This window comes from Hipposideros armiger, unplaced genomic scaffold (genome assembly GCF_001890085.2).
Source record: "Hipposideros armiger isolate ML-2016 unplaced genomic scaffold, ASM189008v1 scaffold_31, whole genome shotgun sequence".
Taxonomy (NCBI): Eukaryota; Metazoa; Chordata; class Mammalia; order Chiroptera; family Hipposideridae; genus Hipposideros; species Hipposideros armiger.
In genome coordinates this window covers 2,073,056-2,090,582 of record NW_017731381.1, presented here as the reverse complement: position 1 = coordinate 2,090,582, position 17,527 = coordinate 2,073,056, and the positions used below count along the sequence as shown (strand labels likewise).

General features: G+C 52.4%; 1 protein-coding gene across 1 annotated transcript in view; it reads left to right on the top strand.

The window, feature by feature from the left end:
• Positions 1-17,527, top strand: part of PTPRT (protein tyrosine phosphatase receptor type T) — a 1,070,914-nt gene that overhangs the window by 1,035,241 nt on the left and 18,146 nt on the right. The window contains exons 25-28 of the mRNA XM_019636904.1: positions 4,370-4,505; positions 6,202-6,351; positions 7,842-8,015; positions 11,160-11,285. Of these exons, the coding sequence (XP_019492449.1) occupies positions 4,370-4,505; positions 6,202-6,351; positions 7,842-8,015; positions 11,160-11,285 (586 nt within the window). The remainder of the gene's footprint in view (positions 1-4,369; positions 4,506-6,201; positions 6,352-7,841; positions 8,016-11,159; positions 11,286-17,527) is intronic.

The following is a 17,527-nucleotide window of genomic DNA, read 5'->3' as shown; positions in this document are numbered from 1 at the left end:
CATGGCGAGGCTCCAGGCCTGTTCAACGCCCCCTTCCTGCTGCTGGCAGAGCTGACTCTCAGCCTTGAGTTCAGTGCAGGGAACATTCCACATGCCAGGCCTTGGCCTGGGCCCTGGCAACACAAGACAGTTCCCCAGTAGCTCCTGTGCAGAGGCAAGAATGAGAATGGCACCTAGGAGGCGCTCCGTAAATGGTCGTTGGATGCGTGGTCAAAGGGAGCATGGCTATTCTGTTAGGGGCACTGTCTCAGCATCAGGTCCCAGAAGGGCACCCCCAACCTGGCTTCGGATTAGAGGCTTATGGCCCTGCCCCAGTGGGTTCATGCTCCTGACGCATATGATTCTCCCCTGGGTCCTCCAGTGCCTTCCAGTTATTGCCCCTCCACTTTCAGGATGTAGAGGTGTTTGCAGCAGGAAGGAACCATGGGTCATCTAGTATCATCCTTGTACTTTTCAGGAAAAAAATAAAATAAAAAAGGAGAGGCCAGAGAAGGAAAGAGACTTGCTGAAGGTCATCCAGAGAGCTAGTGGCAAAGCCAGAGCCCAGGACTCCTGGCCCACACTCTAGAATTCATTTCCTGAGCCTCCGCACTGTTTACTCAATCCAGTAAGACTCAGACATCTTGCCTCCCAGTCCCCAGGACTGAGAACACTGTTGCCTGATTGGGGGTGAGCCCTTCCAGGTCCCCCACCCCACGCATGTGTGAGGTCACCCCCATCCAGCCCATGTGGGCTGCCCGTCTCACCCAGAACAGGCAGGTACATGGGGCTCTTTCTCCTGGGGTCAAGACCAACTACTTCTCTGAGCCGCCTGAAACTTTCTTTCCAAGACAGGAGATGACAGGAGGTCAGTGCCTATCTTAGCTCTGTAGGGACCTGCCCTGGCCTCTGTCCACGGGATGCCCAGGTCCTCCACGGAAACCCTGGCTCTGGGTCCAAAAGCAAGGAGCCTTGTCCTGGGCAGATGAGATAACTGGATGTGGAGCGGAGACCTCTGGCTTTAGCCTAGAGCTTTCCAAGGTCAAGAAGTGTGTGTGTGTGTGTGTGTGTGTGTGTGTGTGTGTGTGTGTGTGTGGTAAGAAATGGGGCTTGGGGCTGCACCCACACTTCCAAGTTCCTTCTAGCTTTGTCTGCCATTTGTCCCAACTCCCCCAGCAGCTCCACCCTCTTCTTTGAACCAAGGATCAAATGTCCTTCATGGGTTCGATGCTGCCTGGAGTCAAATGCCTTCTGCCAAGCTCAGAGGCTGATGGGTATTCTCTTTCTTCCGTGAGCCATCGCTGTGAGCCTTTGCTTTCTTACAAAAAACAAAAACAAAAAAGTCCTTGTCTGTATTCCAGCTCAGCCTGTGCATTATCTGGTAACCATAGCAGCTTTGCTCCCAGCAGAAAAATATGAAGTCCTCTGGGTTAATTTTTAATGTTTTCTTGGTAAAGGATGATGTTATCCATGAAATGGATTGCCGGCTGATCCCCGAAACCCGGCAGAAGCACGGATCTCGAACCTATTTTCAGATAAGCCTTTGTCAGGCGTGCTGGCCTAATAGCGCGTTTATCACAGAGACGGGGGAAAAAAAGAAAACCAGCATTCAGAAACTAACATTCAGCGGGTGTTGGGCATCATGGCGGCGCTGGGCTTGTGCTGTCCTCTCCTACACGTGGCTACTCCCACCCCTGTTTTCCGGAGGAGGTGCTGAGTGTCCAAGTATCTCCATGACCATCTCTAGGTCAACGAGCTTAGAAACGTTGCAGTCAAGGGCCTGGACCCCAACTTGTTTGACTCTGAAAGCTTGGACTCTTTTTCCACAGCTGGAAATGGCTCCACGACCTGCTGTCTGCAACTGGAGTTTGGCTTTTGGGGAAACTAAATATTTTGCCCTCCATGACCATTCAGCTGAGCAGGAGAAGACCCTTGAAAGACAGCCTCCCCCCCCCCCTCAGTGCATAAGTAGCATCCACAGCTGAAAGCCTTTTTTTTTTCCTTTTTTTGGCCACAGGGGCACTGAGAGATCACAGAACGGACAGGTGCTTTGGGTGATCTCTTCAGCAGGGTCTTTTGCCAGGGTCTTTGCCTGGTTTGGATGCGTGCACTCCTCTCCCCTCCCCATCTTCCTGCTGACTTGTGACTCCACTAAAAATAGCTGGAACTCCCACAGGAACCATCTCCCAAGAACACTTGTAGTGAGCATGGGCTGTTTCTCAGGTTCCACAAACCACTCGTGAAGCCAGAAGCTCCCCAACCTTTCCAAACGCCTTCTCACAGGGACTGTGATAAATAGCTTCAGGTGTAGCCCAGACTCACACAGGCTATCTGCTGTGGACCTCAGTTTCCCTGTCTGCAATATGGGACCGAATTTGTTTGTTTGTTTGCTGGACCTGTCCTGGGTGTCCAGCATGTTCGTGCCAAGGATGAAGAACCAAGTCAGGGGTGTGTCTGCTGTGGCAGGGGGCTCACAGCTTGGTTCTTGCTTGCTGGACTTTTCACATGCAAATCTCATTCAACCTGTATGACGCCATCTGTTTGGAGTTCTGATTCCTGTTTTCCAGAGGAAGAACCTGAGATTTGGAAAGATCTAATAACTTGCCAATGCTTAGCACTGGAATAAAGAAAAAGTCACTTTGCAAATGATGCGTGAATGAATGAATGCATGAATGAGTGGCTGGCTGGCTGGCTGGATGACTTACAATGTACACTCGGCAAAGCTGGGTTTGAACCCAGGTCTCTGCCCTACTCTAAAACCTGGGCACCTTTCACTGTCCCCGTGGACACAGTGCCCATCTTCTGCCGGGCCAGCTCAGCCCTCCTTCTAGCCTCGGATCAGGAGTAAGCTTCCTGCCACTGTATAAGCCCCTTCAGGAGGCTCTCTGCCTCAGGCTGAGCCCACCCCTCTTGCAGCATTTTGTGGGCTTGAGGACACAAGATATTCCTTTTATCCCAAGAGGAGGCTTGGCCAGCAGAGCAGCAAGTCTGCCTCCAGAATCTTTCATTTCGTATTGTAATTATGATTATTTGCTGAGCTCCAAGACATAAATAATTTATTTGGATAATCCCCATTCGAGTGACACTTTCCTAATGAAATGTCTTAGTTTGGAGGAGAATGAGTCCATTATGAGAAGGTCCCCTTTGCCGCTAGGGCACCCAGAGATAACAGCGCAGCCAGGTTCTTTGTGGAATCTGTTTGGCAGGCGTGGGGCCTCTGGCAGCCATCCGGGCCCCATCAGTATCAGAACATCGCTGATGGATGTATATTTTACGAAGCCTGTGTTGTTCCTTTGTCAGAGCCACAAGCAGCCCGCCGCCTTCGTGGTCACGCAACACCCTCTACCCAACACTGTGGCCGACTTCTGGAGGCTGGTGTTCGACTATAACTGCTCGTCCGTGGTGATGCTGAACGAGATGGACACTGCCCAGGTAGGAGGCGGCCCGGCCACTGCCCTAGGTGCTCAGGTGCATTAGGGCAGCCGTGCCCTAGAATTAGAGGGAGAGCCCTGAGAGCCAGCACCATGCTGCCTCTGCCCAGTCGAGCTGTTGTCTAACGGGCACTGTGGCTGTGAGCAACAAGCAAGCCCATTCCGCTCACAGCCGAGGCCAGGCACCTCCTGCCAGGCCTATCCCAGCAGTGACTCCCCTTTGCTGGGGGGAGCGCTTTGTCTGGGCTTCTACCACACAGGGCCAGACTCAGTTGCTCCATCCCCCAGGCACTGGCTAGGGCCTTCCTCCAAATCATGCAGAGCTCACAGAGGAAACTGCCTGCCCCAGTTCTGAGTGTCTCCAGCCCTGCAGAATGTCCTGAGGCCTGGCCACGCCCACCCACCCTGCATCCTCCGCCATGCAGTCTGCACAGACAGAGCCCCAGGCTTGAACCTTGGACCCTTTGCCCGCTGACCACCACACCAAGCCCTAGCTTTGCCACGGGCGGTCCTTGTGTCCAAGGCTTCATGCCTTAGCCCCTGTGTGTCTGTCAGCTCCAAGCATCATGTGCCTCCAGCACATCCCCATACTCAGGACATAGGATACATGTCATGGGACAGCTCCAGGATCCCACATCCCCAAGGCAAGGCAGCCATTCCTGGGTGGAGGAAGTGAGAATTTCAGGTTTTTTAAAAACAACCCTTTCAGTGTTGTGAAGGAAACTCACAGTAACTCAGCNTAAAACAGCCCCAAAGGCAAGCATTACTCTCCCGTTTTATGAGAGAGAGAACTGAGGCCGTAAGTTAAGTCACTTGCTCAGGATCTGTCACCGGCGTTGAGATTCAGTGTGCTGTGTGACCTCTGTGGGGCCCTCAGGGACAGGGCTAAATGTGAGGGGCCTCCGCAAGGCCGGCCCCGCCACAGCATCCCTAACGCAGACCCCCGTCCTTCCTTCCAGTGCTGGAGCTGGGAGGACTGGCTGCTTTATCGCCATCGACACCATGCTCGACATGGCCGAGAATGAAGGGGTGGTGGACATCTTCAACTGCGTGCGCGAGCTCCGGGCCCAGAGGGTCAACCTGGTGCAGACAGAGGTGAGTCCTGGGGGACTGAGCCTGCCAGCCACCTGTAGCCCTGGCCAAGAAGCAAAGTAGGACAGGCAGACCCATGGGTGGTGGCATCCTATAGAATAGGGCCTGGGTGTGGAAGAAATGTCAGTGAGTGAATATATGACTTGCTAGGGTGAGACCATCGTAGGAGCTAGATGCCCCTGCCAACCCTGAGGTCCCACAGGGTAGGGACTCCCACCAATGAGGAATGGTGGTGAGTTCCCCATCTCTGGGGGCATCCAAGCAGGAACTAAATGGCAACATTCAGGTAGTCTTTGAATGGTATGCCTGCCTTGGGTGAAAGAGAAGAGACAGATAGGGAAGGATTGGCATTTATTGAATGCCTACTCTTTGCTAAGCATTGCTTTAGCCATTGCAGGAATGGATTAATATTGTAGTTACTGAGTTCTCAAGCTAGGTGCTGGGGAGTCCAAGAGAGAGATCACACAACCCCTGCCTGTGATTCCTCTTTCCAGTCAGAGAGCCCAAGACCCCAGGGACACGGGAAGGGTTCATCTTTATTGTTAAACACCTGCTATGTGCCAGGCATCATGCTAGGTTCTTTGTATGCAGGGCATTGTTTCTACTTCTCTCAACAACGCTATGGGGTAAATCCTACTAGTACGCCCATTATACAGATGAGGAAAGCGAGACACTGTGTCCCCAAAGCCTCACGCAGCCAGACAATGGCAGACCATGTGACTCCAAGGGCCGTGCTCTGTCCTCTGAACCACACTCTCTTGCCAGGCAGCCTTTCCTGCCTGCCCTACTCCTCGAAGCCATGGTTTGTCATTCCTGTAACCAGCCCATCTCCTGGGTCCCGTGAAGGCTGCAGGTGCCCAGGCGGTCAGCTGTGGCAGATCAAGAGCCGCTTTCATCGTCAGCCCTGCAAAGGCAAATACATCCCCCACAGCTTTGGGCATAGCCAGTCACTGGTGGCCCTGCGAGGACACCCCCACTTTCAGGCTTGTGCACATAGGACCCTGCTGCAGGCTCTGAGCCAACTCCCACAGGCAGCGTTCAGGCTTCTTGGTGGGGCTGCTACAGCCAAGAGGCTGCTTTATCTGTTCCCAGGTTCATGCGTGCAGAAGGCAGGCTCACTGGCTGGCACTGGACACTGTGGTCCTTGCTGTCTATTGGGGGAGACAGACATTCAAATAGATGCATCTGCATAAGCATTTTATAGAAAAAGACGGCCGAGTTCTGCAGGAAGGCAGGCACTCAGCAAGCATGTGTTAAGGGCCTGCAAGCCACAGCACCAACTTCTGCCTAGTGAATTTAGAAAAGACTGTCCAGAGGGAATGACACATTGAAGGTGCAGGAAAGGGGAGGTGGTGTCCAGGAGACAAGAACAACAGGTGCAAAGAACTGAGATGGCAGAGGGGACAGCCCATGTTTTTGGAGCCAACCCTAAGACAAGGAGATGGGGTTAAGAGGTTTACTTGGGAGGTGAGCCCAAGACACACTGCCTCGAATCTTACACCAGGGACAAAACTCACCGTAGCTCAGATAATCGCTAATAAACATGGAGACTTGGCCCTTCGGCACATAGGATAGAGAGCAGTGATTCTGCAATATGAATCGTGCCCATTCTCCACAGCCATGGGCTTCAGTGTGGACACCAGCCCCCAGCCCACTATTCTCAGCCGGTTTCCTGTCCCCTCTCCCCTTGGCTATGCAGGAGCAATACGTGTTTGTGCACGACGCCATCCTGGAAGCGTGCCTCTGCGGCAACACCGCCATCCCTGTGTGTGAGTTCCGCTCTCTCTACTACAATATCAGCAGGCTGGACCCCCAGACCAACTCCAGCCAAATCAAAGACGAATTTCAGGTAGGAGCACGTCCCAGGTTCAGTGACCCAGCCAACTTCAGGGGCCCTGAGCACGCTTGTGAGGTTTTTCTTTGTGAGAACTGATACGTCTTTGTGCTTCCGGAGTCTGCAGCTGCACACAATGCACAGTGAATTCCAGAACAAAAATGCACAGCCGTGAGCAACTACGGACCCATCAGTGATGCTGACACTTGTTTTTAACTGTGATTATGTTTTTGAACGGAGGTCTTCTTTGGTTCTAGTCCAGGGTGTGGATGGAGACAAGTGTAGACACACACAGGTAGGTGTGAATGTCATGTTCCTGTGTCCCTGAAGGGACTCGGGTTTTCTCAATATTTCTGTCCTATTGGAGTGTGTCCTGGGGCCTCACGATGCCAAGTGGGGTCTGGAGACCGGCTGCATTGGCTTCACCTGGGAGCTTGGTAGAAATACAGAATCTTGGGCCCCATCCCCTCCCCTAAGGAATGGGAACCTGCAATTTAATGAGACCCCTGCGTGGCTTGCCTGCTCGTTAAAGTTTGAGAAACACCACCCTGGAGCACAGCTCAGGTGTAGCTGATCTGCGCCTTGCAGCCCATGTGGTCCAAATGATAGCAATTTCGGTCTGGAGGCCTGGACGTTCATCACTGAGTAAGGCAAAGCCAGGGTCCAGCCCGTTGTCCTGGGGTCAGTGCCAAGGTCATGTCTGGGCAACAAGAGCTGAGAATAGGCAAGAGAAAGGAAGGGAGGTCCAGGACTTGAGGGGCAGATGCTGGGCCCACAGTTTTATGGGCTGACACCCCAGTCAGGCCAAGGCCAGAGTGCTCCTTCCAATAGGCAGACTTGATTGATTCAAAGTGGAGACCGAATGCTGAGATGAGGGAAGGATGGAGAACTTAGACCTCTGATGGCTACAAAGCACCTGGTGTACGGGCTGGGGCAGCTCAGCTCTGGCCCCACACTTCCTCTGCAGAACACGAGCCCTGAGATTGCTCAGACACACTGGAGCTTGCCCCCTTGGGGTCTCTCACCCATGCAGAGCAGCTCGTCCAAGCAGCTCATCCAACCTCAAACGGTTTTCTCTTTGAGAGGCGTGCTGGTAAAATCATTTTCCTCATTCAATGCTACTTTAAGTGATGTTTAACACTCATTAGGGATCCCCTACCCCTGTTCCTCCCCCCACTTATGACCTCCTGGCTGAGATGAGCAGCTCAGCTCGGGTGGCTCGCAGGTATTGGGAACCTGTGTCTGAGTGTGTGTGCACGCGTGCTGCCCCTGCAGCCTTGGCATCATGGCGGCATCACACAGCCCCTGGGAGAGGCTTTCAGCTCACAGCGCCTGGAGCACCCAGCAGGTGATAGAACATTACGACAGAAGAGGAGCAAGTCCTGGGAAAGGCACTGGGGGCCCCAGCTTGAAGGATGGGAACGGGGGAGTTAGGGAGTCTGAATATCCCTCTATTCGGGACAACCACCTGAGCTGTGTCTATCTATCCACCTTTGCGTCCGCAGACCCTCAACATCGTGACACCCCGTGTGCGGCCCGAGGACTGCAGCATTGGGCTCCTGCCCCGGAACCATGATAAGAACCGGAGCATGGACGTCCTGCCTCTGGACCGCTGCCTCCCCTTCCTCATCTCGGTGGATGGAGAATCTAGCAACTACATCAACGCGGCACTGATGGACGTAAGCTGAGCCCCGCCGGGGGGCGCTCCTGCCGCCAACCCAGGCCAAAGCTTCTCCCCAGGGTGGAGGCGGCTGCGCCCCAGGGCCCTGACTACCCTCCCTGGCCCGCCTCTCCTTGCTTTTGATCTTGCTGGCCCCCAGGGCCTGTGCTTCCCCACTGGCTCTTGTCCAAACCTATAGACAGGCTGTGCTCACGGCTCTTGTGCTCCCATGGACCAAAAGCTTAAGTGGCTCCCATGACATCATGGCGAGGCTCCAGGCCTGTTCAACGCCCCCTTCCTGCTGCTGGCAGAGCTGACTCTCAGCCTTGAGTTCAGTGCAGGGAACATTCCACATGCCAGGCCTTGGCCTGGGCCCTGGCAACACAAGACAGTTCCCCAGTAGCTCCTGTGCAGAGGCAAGAATGAGAATGGCACCTAGGAGGTGCTCCGTAAATGGTCGTTGGATGCGTGGTCAAAGGGAGCATGGCTGTTCTGTTAGGGGCACTGTCTCAGCATCAGGTCCCAGAAGGGCACCCCCAACCTGGCTTCGGATTAGAGGCTTATGGCCCTGCCCCAGTGGGTTCATGCTCCTGACGCATATGATTCTCCCCTGGGTCCTCCAGTGCCTTCCAGTTATTGCCCCTCCACTTTCAGGATGTAGAGGTGTTTGCAGCAGGAAGGAACCATGGGTCATCTAGTATCATCCTTGTACTTTTCAGGAAAAAAATAAAATAAAAAAGGAGAGGCCAGAGAAGGAAAGAGACTTGCTGAAGGTCATCCAGAGAGCTAGTGGCAAAGCCAGAGCCCAGGACTCCTGGCCCACACTCTAGAATTCATTTCCTGAGCCTCCGCACTGTTTACTCAATCCAGTAAGACTCAGACATCTTGCCTCCCAGTCCCCAGGACTGAGAACACTGTTGCCTGATTGGGGGTGAGCCCTTCCAGGTCCCCCACCCCACGCATGTGTGAGGTCACCCCCATCCAGCCCATGTGGGCTGCCCGTCTCACCCAGAACAGGCAGGTACATGGGGCTCTTTCTCCTGGGGTCAAGACCAACTACTTCTCTGAGCCGCCTGAAACTTTCTTTCCAAGACAGGAGATGACAGGAGGTCAGTGCCTATCTTAGCTCTGTAGGGACCTGCCCTGGCCTCTGTCCACGGGATGCCCAGGTCCTCCACGGAAACCCTGGCTCTGGGTCCAAAAGCAAGGAGCCTTGTCCTGGGCAGATGAGATAACTGGATGTGGAGCGGAGACCTCTGGCTTTAGCCTAGAGCTTTCCAAGGTCAAGAAGTGTGTGTGTGTGTGTGTGTGTGTGTGTGTGTGTGTGTGTGTGTGTGGTAAGAAATGGGGCTTGGGGCTGCACCCACACTTCCAAGTTCCTTCTAGCTTTGTCTGCCATTTGTCCCAACTCCCCCAGCAGCTCCACCCTCTTCTTTGAACCAAGGATCAAATGTCCTTCATGGGTTCGATGCTGCCTGGAGTCAAATGCCTTCTGCCAAGCTCAGAGGCTGATGGGTATTCTCTTTCTTCCGTGAGCCATCGCTGTGAGCCTTTGCTTTCTTACAAAAAACAAAAACAAAAAAGTCCTTGTCTGTATTCCAGCTCAGCCTGTGCATTATCTGGTAACCATAGCAGCTTTGCTCCCAGCAGAAAAATATGAAGTCCTCTGGGTTAATTTTTAATGTTTTCTTGGTAAAGGATGATGTTATCCATGAAATGGATTGCCGGCTGATCCCCGAAACCCGGCAGAAGCACGGATCTCGAACCTATTTTCAGATAAGCCTTTGTCAGGCGTGCTGGCCTAATAGCGCGTTTATCACAGAGACGGGGGAAAAAAAGAAAACCAGCATTCAGAAACTAACATTCAGCGGGTGTTGGGCATCATGGCGGCGCTGGGCTTGTGCTGTCCTCTCCTACACGTGGCTACTCCCACCCCTGTTTTCCGGAGGAGGTGCTGAGTGTCGAAGTATCTCCATGACCATCTCTAGGTCAACGAGCTTAGAAACGTTGCAGTCAAGGGCCTGGACCCCAACTTGTTTGACTCTGAAAGCTTGGACTCTTTTTCCACAGCTGGAAATGGCTCCACGACCTGCTGTCTGCAACTGGAGTTTGGCTTTTGGGGAAACTAAATATTTTGCCCTCCATGACCATTCAGCTGAGCAGGAGAAGACCCTTGAAAGACAGCCTCCCCCCCCCCCTCAGTGCATAAGTAGCATCCACAGCTGAAAGCCTTTTTTTTTTCCTTTTTTTGGCCACAGGGGCACTGAGAGATCACAGAACGGACAGGTGCTTTGGGTGATCTCTTCAGCAGGGTCTTTTGCCAGGGTCTTTGCCTGGNCAGGATACTTTATGTTGGAGGATATTTAACAACATCCTGGCCTCTACTCACTAGATGCCCATAGCAACCCCCAGGTGTGACGATCGAAAATGTCTCCAGACATTGCCAAATGTCCCCTGGGTGACAAAACAACCTCTGGCTAAGAATCACTGTCTTAGGCTGAGGGGCAACCATTGCCTCTGCTCTCAGCTGGAGGTTTTAATTCCCAATTCCAGAAAACTAGGAAAGATCGTGGGCAAGATCTCACAACACCTTTTGGGGCAGAATAAGCATAACTGTCCCCAGTTTACATGTGAGAAAGCTGAGGCCTGAGTCCCACAGCTCATGAGCATCAGGGCCTGGATTTCGACCCAAGCCTGTCTGACGCCAAAGCTTATATGTAGTTTGAAACTGCTCATGATCTGATCATGAAAGGAGCATTGTGAAGGTTTTCCTGGAAAAGTGAAGTGTTTGCCATGATTTGCATCAGTAACAAGAAAACTAGGGATTGTACCTGCCCTTCCCTCAGAGCGTGCCATCTAATCCTGACAGCAGCACTTGCAGGTCAATGTTATTCTCCTCGTTTTACAGAGGAAGAAACTGAGGCTCAGCCAGTCCAACAGATGGCGTGAAATCAGCATAGCAAACATGTTTGAGCCTTGTGTTTCTGTGTTCAGAGCTTTGACTTTTCAACAACCAGAAAAAGTGGGTGGGTGCCTGATCCCCAATGGAGAAGCTGTGTCTAATTTCCTACATGATAGCCAGGGTGTTCTGCAGGCAGCAAGAAAGGCTCAGTGACAAATGAGACCAACGCCCCCCTGTCCTGTGACCTCTTCCTCCCCACAGCTCTGTATGCAGTACTGGCCTGAGAAGACCTCTGGGTGCTACGGACCCATCCAAGTGGAGTTCGTCTCCGCAGACATCGATGAGGACATCATCCACAGGATATTCCGCATCTGCAACATGGCTCGGGTAAGTGGAGGGCCGCCGTTGCTTCCCGTGAGCCTTCTCCCCACAAACAGATGGAGGCTGCCGGGAGGGGAGACCGCATACCAGCCAAGAGTCTGTGCTGTGCTCTCCCGATAATCTCATCCTCGGGGAAGTGATGCCTCTGCCGATTCCGGCTCCAGACCCAGCAATGGTTCCCACACACACAGACGTGCAGGGCGACATCCAGCCTGCCTGCCGTCTGCCTGTTTCCTGACACACTCGCTGCCCTGTAGGCAAAACTTCTGAGAAATTAGCGCTTTCCCACCATGTCATGCTATTTTGGCACATGTTGATGCAGACTTTGATTGGACCCATGAAGCCTTGGGCTAGATCCTGGAAACAACACCCAGATAAACAAGAATTAGCTGCTTCCATGAAATTCTCCGGCTGGGTGGAGGAGAATTGGGTGGGAGGGAGCAGACTGGTACTCTAAGGTGACCTTGGTTTTTCCTGGGGGCCCAGGATGAACAGAGCTCAGGCCCTGCCCTCAGAGTTCACTATCTAATGGGACAATGAGATGTGTTCCAGCGCATGAACCTCGGGGAGCGAGAGATGAATTCTGCCTGGGAGCGTCAGGGAAGGCTTTTCCTGGAGAAAGGGACATTTGAATTGGGTTTTGAAGACNCATAGGATACATGTCATGGGACAGCTCCAGGATCCCACATCCCCAAGGCAAGGCAGCCATTCCTGGGTGGAGGAAGTGAGAATTTCAGGTTTTTTAAAAACAACCCTTTCAGTGTTGTGAAGGAAACTCACAGTAACTCAGCACACTTCTGTGTGAGTGCCGGCCTGGTGTGGGAATAAAATAAAACTGGATCTGAGCTACAGCCTCAGCCCGCCAGGAGCTCACAGTCTGGCTACAGAGACAGATGAGCAAATTGTCCCAGCCTCGCGTGGCAGTGCCATAATAGAGGTCAGCAGCGAAGTGCTGTGCTGGCGGGGAACAGGGAGCAATTAATTCTGCCCAGAGGGTGAGGGAAGACTTCAAAAAGAAGGTGACATTGGCCTTGAAGAAGGCAGCAGAGATTTGGTGTGTGGGAGATGAGGTAGCTGGGAAAAGACATTCCAAGTGGAGGGAACAGCAGGGGCAAAGGCAGCGTGGGATGAGCGCTTGCAGGCTTGTCTGCAGAACAGCTCTGGGTGCAGCGTGGCTGGGGTTCGGGGTGTCAGCAGGCGAGGGTGGCGACACTGGAAAATGCGTCAGGGCCCAGCATGCACACGGCTGCCCTTGCAAGGCAAGGAGGTTGGGCCCTGGCCTGCAGCACGGTAAGTGTTTTGTTTTTCGTTTTAAGATTTTTATTTTGCACACAGAATCCTTTCTCCAAATAAAAACTTACATGCAAGCTCAATCTATGAAGCAGGTATCAGGTAACCTGCTAGTGTTAAGGGCGGGGGGAGGGGGGGCGCTGGGGCTCCACCCACCTGGTCTTTTGGCTCCCCCTGGTGCCCCTCAGAGAGTCAGCCACTCTGGGTCCCTTTGTGGAACCCCTGGGGCTCCTAGGAGCACAGTTGGAAAATAGTTGCTGTACAGGGAGGAGATGTGGAAGAGGTGGACCAGCAGAGTGGCAGAGATCCTGTTAGAAAGGCGTGTCTGGGGACCAGTGAGGAGGGAAAGCTAGAGGAAAAACCTGGAAACCAAGAGATGGGGGAGGAGGATGCTGCCCATGTGCACAAAATGAAAGGATGATCTGAACTGAAGAGGTGGCCAGGAGGCGAGAGGATGGGGGTTGGATGTGAAAAGCCCACCAGTTTCAGGAGAGCTGGATGTGGGAGGTGAATGGGAGGGAGAAGTCGTGGATGGTGGCGGGGATTCCGGTCTGGCAATCAGGCATCTGGGGATACAACTGGCCCAGACAGGGAGGTAAGGGGGCGGGGGAGAGGGAGCAGGAAGACTGGGGAGGCCGAGAGAGGAGCAGGGCATGGGAGGTGAAATTGAGTGCGATCGGGTGTACATGTGAGAGGCGTTCGGGACGGGTTGCACTCGTTCATTCAGCCGTATTTGTGGAGTATCTGCTATTTGCCAGAGGCAGCTCTCAGTGCTTGGCCAGCATCAGGACACAAGACAGAGAAAGCACAGCAGAAAACTCCCATCTCTCCTGACCCTTCTGTGCTAACGCAGGGAAGACAGTCAACACACACTGTATAATGTCCTTTAATTATATGCTAGAAAGTGACAAGTTCCGGGAAAAAGAAAAATAAGAGGGCAGGGTCATGAAAGTCAGAAAGCTGGTTTGGGGCACTGGCTGCTGCTGTAATAGAGTGATTGAGACAGGCCCAACGAGAAGGTCAGTGCGGGTTTGGAGGAGGTGACAGAATGAGACAAGTGACCATCTCAGGGAGGATGCCAGGCTGAGGGGACAGCCCACGCCAAGGCCTTTTGGTGGGCACAGCCTGGCCCATTTGAGGAACAACGTCAGAGGCCACTGAGACTGGAGCAGAGCAAGTTTGGGGACAGCAGCAGAAGGTGACACAGAAACACAGGAGGACCAGGTCGTAGAGAAGCCTTGAATGGCGGGGGTGGGGAGGGTCACAGGAAGAACTTTGGGTTTTACTTGGACAGAAATGTGAGTCATTGACAGGTCTTGACGAGAGGAGCGACTTGAAAAAGGAATTCAACTTTTTTTTTAAATCTGCTGTGTTAATAGACGGTTGGTGCAGGAAGAGGGAGGGTGGTTAAGAGTGGAAGCAGAGAGAATAGAGAGGAGGCTTGGGCAGGAATCCAGGTGACAGGTGTCGATGGTTTGAACCCAGGTGGCAGTGATGGAGTGGATTGTGGATATATAAGGACCCAACAAAATATCCTGACTGATTGAATATGGAAAGTGCGAGAGAAAAAAAGATGATTCCAAGGGTTGGGCCCCAAACAACAGACCATTGGAATCTGAGATAACCATGAAATGAAATGGGTTTCCATAACACAAAGACCCCCACAGAGTTCTTGAGTCAGAAGGCATCTCTACCCTGTTCCTTTGCTGAAAAAAAGTGAACTTTGCTCCATGAGTGAAGTAGAGCCAAGGAAAGCCTGTTTGCTGTTCCCTTTTTTCAGCATCCCTTTTTTGCGAAACTAGAACTCAAGGCAGAGAAGAGGATTTTTAAAGAACCTCACTTTGGGACGTATAGAGAAGCAAGGGTCGTGGTCATGGGCTATATCTTCCCCTTTCAGGGTGGGTCCTGGGTGAAAGAAGATCTTTCAGCCCCAAATGTTGGTACAGCCTTTGAGAACTGATTCTCTAAATGCAAACGCATCAGGCTTAGAAGTGCCCTGAGGTTGGCTGCCATATGCAGCTGGCAAGCGTCCCCTGAAATCAGCAGATGAATAGAGCACTTACTGATGTAAATATCATCACCACAACAGCTGGGCGCCTTGTGAAAATAAACAATGACACAGTGTGAGCAGCAGAAAAGCCACCCTCAGCACCTGGAGGGGCGGTTCTTTGAAGTGGCATCAGCATTTGTCTGCCAGGGTGCCCATGCCAAGGCAGCCCATGGCTTCTGCCAGCCCAGCCACACAGACAGTGCAGCCTTAGGTCCCCAGCTCCTGGATTGCTCCCAAAAGGACCAATGCCACATCCTAGGGTTTGACTGGGAACCGTAAGAGCTCCTGTTAGGGGTTGTAGCTGGGCTACCTGAGAGCTACAGCAAAATAAGTTTGAGGTGTGGATGAGCGATCTCAGAGCGCTGTATTGTCTTGCACTGCTGGCCAGATCTGTCTGCCTGTGCCCAGAACACTTTGCTGCTTCATCAGGCAGCCACCCCCAGCCACAGATATTCTTCCATTCTCCGCAGTGGCTGCTGTCCAAAGATAATTACGAGCAGTGGGAGCTCAAGATAAAGACTCTCAAAGCAACTCCATTCAACCTTAGAGATTTTTCGAGCTCTGTGGACCTCCAAAGGCCTGTGGCCGGATGAGTTGGGCAAAATCCTACAGCCACAACATCCGGCAAGTGACACTTTGGGGTCTGATGAGCACACCAGAAAGAACCTTTTCGATCACACCCCATGGCATTGAGAAGACCTCTCCCACCTTTGTGGACTCTGTGGTGAGACCAGAGTCCATGGAGAGTAACCCACAAAAAGAAACCCTCTTCATGGTCATGCAACACCCACCCTATTGTTCAGAAAGCTCAGGAGATCCCCGAAGCCAGCTATGGGGTGCGGCTGTGTGGTGGGCTGAATCATGCCCCCCACCTCCTGCTGAAAGATGTCCACATCTTAACCCTTAAACCTAAGAATCTGTTATCTTTCATGGTAGAAGGGGCTTCGCACATGTGAGGACGTTAAGGATCTTGAAACGTATAGATGGTCCTGGGTTACCCAGATGGGCCCAGGATTAGAGTCCTCATGAGAGGGAGGAGAAGGATCCGAGTCAGCGGAAGGCCGTGTGACAACGGAAGCAAAAATGGGGGTGTTCTCCAAACATCTTTGATCGTTCCCATCTTCCCTCCATGGACCCGCTATTTTGAAAGCTTTTATTTCCCAAAAAAAGGTATTTCCCAAATTAACAATTAGTTCGTTTTCTTGTATTTTTTCCTGTAAACGTAACTCCCCCCCCCAGTGAACTTCTGATCTACAGGCTGTCGGCAGAGCTCATACAATGAGATGCTCTCATTCTAGCCCGAAAGCCTGTGTCCTCCACTCCAGGACAATAGTGTGACCCCGTTTGGCTTTTAGATTTTGGAGATAGCTCATTGGCTTGTCCTGCCAACTTTATGGACCCCCTACTCTGGAAACCACGGCTCTGACCCAGGTCCACTTCCCCTGGTTTTGGAGGTCAGGAGGCTGAGGCCCAGGCAGGGGGAGGGATCTGTCCAAAGTCTCACAGCCCATCACTGACTTAGGCCCAGGGCTCCCTGCCAGGGGAGGTAAAGACTTCTGCTGCTGTTTAAACCACAGGAATTCCAGGGTCCAGTGCCTGATAAGCACCGGCTTGCTGGTACCTGGGTATATGGAGCAGGAAGGACTGTCCCTTAGTTCAAAAGCTGAGTCACCCAGTTCTGAGGCTCCCACCACAGACAGTGTGAGAGTTTAGGTGATGCAAAGCTGGGTGGAAAGGTGAGGGAAGGTGGGACCAAGAAAGACGCATTCCTAAGGAGCTTCTGGAAGTGAGAGAGGCAAGGTCGTCATCTTCCCAGGAAAGAGCAGAGGTGATGTTTCAGAGATGTCTTTTCTTGTCATTGTGCCTGCAGGGTGAATAGCAAGCACTGATATCCCCATTTTTATCTTGGCTTGTGAATATGCAACCTAACATGCTAGCAAAATACACAGTCAGGTCTGATTTTGCAAGGGACCGTGTTTCTGTCTCTGCCCTCAATGAAACAGTGGAGGTAACAGCAGAAGAAGTATGGGATCGAGAGATCTGAGTTCAAATTCTAGTCTTGCCACATACTTGCTCTGTTGCCTTAAGCCAGTTTCTTAACTTGACCAAGTCTCAATGTTATCACCTGTTAAATTCATGTAACCATGATGCCAGGCATGTTCATGCTATCTTTGAAGATTTAAATAAAAACAGGCTCTGTTTCCTGTGCCCCATCCTGTGGGAAAGCCCGTTGTCCACCGCCAAGATTTCCAGGAATTCCAAGGAGGTCCTGTTTTTATGTTCATTCCCAAGTTCCAACTCAAGCTTTACTGGGGGCAACGTGGGCATCATACCCCAGAAGCGCCTCTGACTGAAGCTCGAACATCACACATCCTCGTCCTTAAAACCCACCCAGCCTCCTCACCCCTGGAGGGCAGCAGCACATCTGCCCACCCAGTTGCCCAAACCACTTTCTTCCTCTACCTCTTCTCCCACCCCTCCCTTCTCAGCTCTTTCACCCTCTTCCCCCCAGTTTTTCCTTTCCTGAGTTGCATAATTCAGCTGCCTCTTTAATACCTCTTTCTAAAACCTGCCTGAGCCTCTGCCTCCCACCCACCCTACCTCCCTGTGTAGCCTCCTAAACTCCCACCCTTCCTCCCCGGAAACAACTCTGATGCAGCTGTCATGCATAAGCAAGTGTCCGCCCACTCCATGGAGATTGCATTACTCACCTGTGGGGCTATGGCGAGGCTAGATGGAGAAGGGATATGGGAATGTGACTTGATTGTGGTCCGTGTGCCTTTCTGTCCCTGTCCCTTGCTTTGCCCCCACCGCTTCACCCACTGTCTGTCTTAACTGCCCACAGTATTAAAGCCAATTATATGTTTTCTGCTCTTTATAGAATCTATTTAAAGGAATTTTATAATCA